Source organism: Sinocyclocheilus grahami, unplaced genomic scaffold (genome assembly GCF_001515645.1).
Source record: "Sinocyclocheilus grahami isolate Dianchi unplaced genomic scaffold, SAMN03320097.WGS_v1.1 scaffold104.1, whole genome shotgun sequence".
Classification (NCBI taxonomy): Eukaryota; Metazoa; Chordata; class Actinopteri; order Cypriniformes; family Cyprinidae; genus Sinocyclocheilus; species Sinocyclocheilus grahami.
This window is the reverse complement of record NW_015505283.1, coordinates 1013529-1020966: the sequence shown is the minus strand read 5'-3', so window position 1 is coordinate 1020966 and position 7438 is coordinate 1013529. Positions and strand designations below refer to the sequence as shown.

Below are 7438 nucleotides of genomic sequence, written 5' to 3'. Positions count from 1 at the left end.
GTTATGATTAATTATTCATATTTCCCCATGAGCGGATTCGCTACACCAGGCTATTTTTGTCTCTTCTTTGTTTTGTTTATTCATTCTCTGCTTCTGAGGTGTCACAATTGCATTGTTAAAGTAACATTTCCCAATGAATTAAACATACCTGGCTAATGTAAGTTTTGATAGATACTCAGTTGCTTTGGTATAAAAAGATCCACTATGTAGATACATGTACATAAATGTAAATTGCATAGAGTGCTTTTCCATTATGTCCAGGATTCAACTTAAAAGGTTAGTTCACCCAAAAATGAAAATTAGCCCACAAATTACTCACCCGCAAGTCATCCTAGGTGTATATGACTTTCTTCTTTCAGACGAATCCAGTCGGAGTTATATTAAAAATTGTCTTTGATCTATCAAGCTGTTTAATGGCACTCAGCGGGTGTTGCATGCATCAGTCCAAAAGCACTTAATTAAATGCGCCCATCCATAAAAAAAAAAAGTGTCTCACACGGCTCCGGGGGGTGAACAAAGGCCTTCTGTAGCGAATCGATTTTGTAAGAAAAATATCCATATTCAAAACGTAATAATCACTTTAATGTAGCTTGCGCTCACTGTTGTACACTGGAAGCAGTTCCGGGCGGATGACGTATGAGGTCAGTGCTGTGCATGCGCCGCTCAGAAGTGATGCACGCGGAAGTGCAGGGGAGAGATCAAAACAAAACAAAAGTCACTAAGAGGAGACTAGTTTTCCTTTGCTAAAGTAAGGAAACTTTGCTTCCTTTGCTCCTTTTAACAAACGTTGGTTTTCACGAGACTCACCGGCGCATGTGCAGCACTGACCTCATACGTCATCCGCCCGGAACTGCTTCCAGTGTACAACAGTGAGCGCAAGCTAGATTAAAGTGATTATTACGTTTTGAATATGGATATTTTTCTTACAAAAACGCATCGATTCGCTACAGAAGGCCTTTGTTCACCCCCCGGAGCCGTGTGAGACACTTTTTTTTTTATGGCTGGGTGCATACGTCATCCGCCCGGAACTGCTTCCAGTGTACAACAGTGAGCGCAAGCTAGATTAAAGTGATTATTACGTTTTGAATATGGATATTTTTCTTACAAAAACGCATCGATTCGCTACAGAAGGCCTTTGTTCACCCCCCGGAGCCGTGTGAGACACTTTTTTTTTATGGCTGGGTGCATTTTATTTAACTGCTTTTGGTGTGATGCATGCAACACCCGCTGAGTGCCATGAAACAGCTTGAAAGATCAAAGACAATTTTTTTATATAACTCCGACTGGATTTGTCTGAAAGAAGAAAGTCATATACAACTAGGATGACTTGAGGGTGAGTAATTTATGGGCTAATTTTCATTTTTGGGTGAACTAACCCTTTAATAGCACACCTCTCATTTACAATTGGTACAACTCTCTAACTCAAAAGTTTGGGGTAAGATTTTATTTTTTTTAATTCCCCCAAAGCTGCATTTGTTTGATCAAACAGTAAAAACAGTAACTTTATAAAATATTAACAAAAAACAGTTTTCTATTAAACAAATTTTATTTATTCCTGTGATGGCAAAGCTGAATTTTCACCAGCATTACTGAAGTCTTTGATCCTCAGTGTCATATGATCCTTTAGAAATCATTCTATGATAATTATTTATTATTATCAATGCTGTATTTTTATGTGATTTTGATCTTTCATGAACTTGCTAACCCCAAACATTTTAACAGTAGTGTATGTAGCACTGGCCTCTTTATTTCATGTCTTCAGTTCTTGTACATCTTACCTCCATCATTCCCTGTGCATGAATGCCAATGTAAAGTTGTCGGGATGAGAAAATCTGAATTCATACCGAGTAATCCACACCTTTAGTGCCTGGCGGCTGCAGGTTATCTCCTGTGAGCGTGCACCAGCCGACTGGGAAGATGTCTCTGGAATCATAGCGGCAGTAGTAATCAAAAGCGCCCCGCCAGCCATCGAAGGTGATCAGAACCTCCACGCCCCGCAGCGCGCCCACTGTGGCAGGACAGATGAAGTGAGGATTCTTCCTGTCCACTGCCTCCAGCTTCATCCCCACCTGAAAACAGTTTTGCTCCGGGGCAGGTGGTTCTTGCTGAAGGTCCAAAGAGATGAAGGCAAAAGTAAGTGAAAAATATCAGGCAAAAAGTAAAGAGATTAAAGGAAAACTTATACACTTTGCTAATTTTAGTGTCAAATGTCCAGAACATGCTAAAATAATCTTTGAATAAATACATTGAACTCGACCTTTAATTATTGTTTGTGTTTGTTTGTGACAGATACCTTGTGAAAGATTCGGGCTGGGGCCATTTCTGCTCCGTTGAGTGTTTTTAATAAGAACATGGGCCATGATGATGCGTTCAGACGAAACCCTAGAGAAGAACACAGAACATTCAGTCAATTATTACTTCAATTTTATCAAAGCACATTTTTACAATAGCAAAGATGTTGCTGATTACCTGTGTTGAAAGATGAGTGATTTAACTAAAATATTGTTTCTGTATTATTTTCTCTTTTGTATAATTAAAAACATGTAAAGTAATGTGCTCTAGCTAAATTCAGGAGATCATATCATGAAAACACAAGCTGTTGAGGTAAAAGTTTTTAAAAATATGTTTCATTGTGAATAGAATCAAGTTTTAGAATTTTGAGATTTAAAGGTCTTGAATGCAAAATATGTTTAATGCAAGACAAACTAATGATTTATTGTACAACAAAGTTAAGTAATGTGTTGTCTTTCTCACCAAGTGGCGGCTGCAGCATGCCTCCGTTCTTCTCGCAATTCCCAATGGGCTGGATTTCTGAGGAGTCCACTAGGCGCCAGAAATCATTCTTGTTGTCGCTACCGTCCAGCCGCAGGCGGAGGCGGGAGCCCGTCAGGCCCACCACAGTAGCGATGCAGGTAGATGTAGTGTTCCTGGGATCCTGAGCTTCCAACTTCATGCCAGCCTTAAACTCATTCACCGGAGGAGTTGTGCTCTGAGAATAAGAATTTGCAATCAGTTATGGCATTTATAAACGGTTCATAATAATGACGTGTTCCACATTTGCATGTGTGGATGAAAAGACTCACCTGTCTGAAGCAGTGAGAAGGAGCAGCAACTGCTCCTGTCTCTTTTAGGTACTTCTCCCAACTGAAATGCCCTTTAAATTAAAGGTAAACATGTCAGCATCAAAGGACTCTTAGGATTCTGTTTTCATCTCAAATTAGCAAGCCTGTGTAATAAGACGATGGTTAACAATGAGATATAATCTAAACCTGAACAGTTATAAAAAATGACTACTGAAACATTTAGGAGATAACTAATTCTTCCCTAACTACTGTAGCATTTGGACCAATCAGACACACAACTTTTTGTTATATTTAACAAATCTTGTATATTGTCTGTTGTAGTGTATGCTGTTTTATTCATGTTATCATAGACCACTAGTTAATATAACCTCACCTATTTCATGTCTAGTATCTATGAATTCGCTTTTTTATGATCGAAACAAGCGTGTATATTATATGGTGGTACATAGGCAATATATATTAGGGCCCTGAGAATCGTTAATAATTTCGATTTAAGTCCATTTGCAAATTACCATGCTTAGAGAACAAAGGGGTCGTAAACCCTCCAGCAATTGCCACCTCCCGCTCGGAAATTCCATTTTGCTCATTGGACAAGCCCATCTTGAAAGGCGGAGATCTTCTCCGACCTTAAAGGCCCGGCTCCAGGGACCCGCCTCAGTCGGTGGTTCGGTCAGAAGCAAAGATGAAGATGTGAGAAACGCTTCAGGATACCAAAGCATCTGTGCCAGGCCTTTTCTTCGGCCTAGTCCTTTCCATTCATCAAGTGACACTGACTCAAACTGGTTCTTTTCATCGACCTGAATTCAGCAAAGATCTACGGGAAGCTTTAAGATTTGCATCAGGAATCTCTTTCAGACCGCCGAGACTCGCTAAGTTTCAAACTTAGTCTTATTAATTGATACATTAAGTATCAGTTACACCTTTTTACAAAGGTGTGTTTGAACTCAGAATCTGACGTATCCCTGAAGGCTTTGATCTGTTGAATATACATGCAAAGTGTTCCATAAAATCCATTTTTATGCCTCTTTCTATGCTGAGTTAAACTTTAACCCTTTCCTATACCAACTGTATGTGTGTGTGTGTGTGTGTGTGTGTGTATGTTAGACCGGCTTAATGTGTTTATGTAGTATGTTAGACTAGTTTAAGTGTTTATGTAGTTAATAAAACCTTACTTGTATCACACTTGACGTGTTCATTGTTTACCCATAACCGGAGTCAATAATCATGCAGATTTACGTTACAAGCTTATAGAATTGTACAGTAAGAAAGTTATTTCCCTTAACCAGGAAATTAACGTCTTAGAATTAACAAGACAGTTGACCCTGAGTGGTCAGCTAAATATCTACAGTGGATCTAAAATATGAATAGTTAATTATAACTAGTTATGGTTAATTATTCATATTTCCCCATGAGCTGATCCGCTACACTACTTTCAGATGTACATTACTATAATGCTATTGCTGAAGGTATCCCTGTTGAGGTATCTGACTCAAAGTAGCTATTTAAGTGTTGTGAGTTTGATACCTTGGTACTGTGATGGGACACGAGAGGGGCGACCACTGCGAGCGTGCTTGATCCGTTTGCCATCTTTCCACTCAATAGCTGCTGGGAGAGGAAAACACTTCAATATTACTACATTCATTATTAAACCTGAATCATAAGTCAGAATACATCTCATGATAACAGTTAAAACGTTCATTATCAAAATAATCCAAAATACAAATAACTGGCGAGTATCGTCCTAAACAGTTGGTTATGCCTTAAGTGAACATAAACTGTTGAGAAAATCAGATGTGATTTTGTGTCAATATATTAGATCAAATTCAGCGCATTAGGTTAGCTACTGTCTGTGTGCTTAATGTTAATGTAAATAACAAAAGAAAAAAAAACTCACTACTCCTGACTGAATACATTTTGTAACGTAACTTATACAGTGGCATCTGTGCAGTGTTACATTTGCTAATTCAATTTCTGAAATATTTTATTTGTATATATGTTCTATTGTATTTATCGCTATTGCTTGTAAATTGCTTTTTTTATTACTGACTATATACTTGTCTTTGATAATATTTGAACTTTATATTACTTTACATTATTATAAGCTAGTATATTTTGCTGTGGTATTTATATTTGCATAGAGTTTTGTGAAATTGTGTACATCTAAAATTGTGGTGTTGTAACAACAGTATTTATTCAAATACATCACGTGTCAAGAACCACAAACATTTTTTATTTCATGTCTAGAAAGTTATAATTATATACTTATAGATTCATTATCAATAATAGATCTTTAAATGATAGAAAAAATAGATTAATGTGCCATAGTGACAAGCTGGCATGATAATAGTAACATAATGTGACATACATTATTATTTGCATTTGTTAAAAAAAATAGAAATTTTTAAGTAAATAAATATGAATGTACCGAACAAATAAGAGTATCACCTTTCTGTGGTACAGGTTTCTTCATGATCCAGCTTATTCCAACCTCTCTGCAAAAAACAAACACAAAACTGAGATTTTAAAGCAGTTTCTTACATCAGTGTCTGTTTTAGGAGGTTCGATCTGGCCTGTCTGTCTCTCAGGCAGCTCAGCTGTCACGGGTCTCTCTTTCTTTACATGCTGAACCGTTAACCATGAACCCTGCCAGCTGTATTCCCCAAACGACAATAACATGGACATCGATAAGAAAAGGTATTTTTTCTTGCACAAATTGAATACTTCACCATTTACCTGCCTAGAATGACTCAGGGGGTCGTTGGGTCAGACGCTTAACAAGCAGCAATGACCCAAAAGGTCAATGTGAAGTGGCAAACAACAGGCAACATGATTGGGCTGCTTTTAGACAGTAGGAACCCACCATATTTAACTGAAGAACACAACAAAATAATTGTAAGAAAACAGTAATACCAACGCAAACATCCCGTTAAACCACGCGCGCCGTTTTCCAGCCGTCAATCAAATCTGAACACAAGTTATTCTTCTCGCGAGCATGTGATCGTTTCTGTTTTCATACAGCCCTCTTTTTATGTCAAAATCCAGAATGAATGAATAAAACGAACTGTATGTGTACAGATACCTCAAAAGATGGCTCCCTGTCTCCCAGTTTTCCAGTTCTCTGTTCAAAAGCAGAGCGCCTTTGAGCGCCAAACACACAGTCCCTCCCTCTCCATAAATGACAGCGCAGTAGTGGCGGGGATTTGATTCATCCCACTGCCTCGATTCATTTGAATCAACTCATTAAAAAAGATTCATTCGTGCGGCAGGAAAGCAGCTACGCGCTTGAACATGAGTCGGGTAATATGAGTCGATTCATGGAAACGGACAGTTCATTCACTTACACAAGCCAAACACCATTACAGCCTCATTTCACTGGGACGTTACAGTGTTCTTCCTCGACAACTCTAACAAAAGCGTATTATTTTGTACATTTAAAATCATCATGTCAAACTCTCCAGGGATGATTTATGTGCATTTATCGATATAAATAAATACACTTTTAAGAACACAGCACAGAAAACACCACACTCTCTTAAAATCCACATCAAATATGCTGCTGTGCTACGTAGCATCATGCCATGTTTCGTACCGCATTTCGCAACTTCATATTTCTTTACGCTATACTGACCTAGATCATAAGAAACAGACAGCAAAATATACTTATTTGGGTTCCTGTTATTATAAGGCAAGGCAACACTTCACCTCCCATGCTTATACAACAAGCATTAGCTAAAGGCTAATCTCTCTGAGTCACTTTTTTGTGTTTTTCCCTCTACATTTAACAAAACTAAAGTTATAAAGTGATGCAATAATTGCTAGACAATTATTACGGACGGTAGGAAGGGGACTGTTTACCTTGCGGAGAAAGGTTTTTGTGTGATTTCTCAAGTGTGAGGGTTAGTGTTTATCCGCCATGTTTTTAGTGCGCGTGTAGTCTTGTGTGTGTGTCAGTAGAGGGGAGGGGCTGCACGCGAATGCACGGGACGATTATCAAATGGGCAAATAAATAAACACTAAACTAGTTGTTTCGTTTATTTTATTTATCTGAACAGGTTAATAATAATTTTAAAAAAATGCAGAAATCCTGACCAATGAATTGCATACTAAATATAACATATAATGAAATTATTAAATCATTATGTAATGTTGCAATAAATAAATATAAGTACAGTGAAGTGTATATCATGTATTTCAGATCACTTTTCATTTTACATTTAAAAAACACACCGTATTTATATTTTGTACTCATTTTTTCATTACGCTTATGTTGACTGCATAATGTATTCAGTTAAATTATATATTGATTTTATTTATATTGTCCACTGGATTTTATTTCAAGGTGTGTATTTCAGTTT

The 7438-nt window shown here is 37.5% G+C and overlaps 1 protein-coding gene across 6 annotated transcripts in view; it reads right to left on the bottom strand.

Annotated features, from left to right (window-relative positions):
• Positions 1 to 7018, bottom strand: part of LOC107588498 (polycomb protein SCMH1-like) — a 23035-nt gene extending 16017 nt beyond the window's left edge. Inside the window, exons 1-8 of one of the 6 annotated variants that reach the window (XM_016276620.1) lie at positions 6163 to 6243; positions 5817 to 5952; positions 5529 to 5575; positions 4608 to 4688; positions 3084 to 3154; positions 2755 to 2989; positions 2294 to 2382; positions 1859 to 2105 (exon numbers count right to left, since the gene is read on the bottom strand). In XM_016276620.1, coding sequence (XP_016132106.1) covers positions 1859 to 2105; positions 2294 to 2382; positions 2755 to 2989; positions 3084 to 3154; positions 4608 to 4688; positions 5529 to 5553 — 748 coding nt within the window. In that variant the 5' untranslated portion in view covers positions 5554 to 5575; positions 5817 to 5952; positions 6163 to 6243. Of the gene's footprint in view, positions 1 to 1858; positions 2106 to 2293; positions 2383 to 2754; positions 2990 to 3083; positions 3155 to 4607; positions 4689 to 5528; positions 5576 to 5816; positions 5953 to 6162; positions 6244 to 6938 lie in introns of those variants that run through there. The other 5 variants (XM_016276623.1, XM_016276619.1, XM_016276622.1 and 2 more) reach the window with 5 other exon arrangements.
• Between the last annotated feature and the right edge of the window lie 420 nt (positions 7019 to 7438).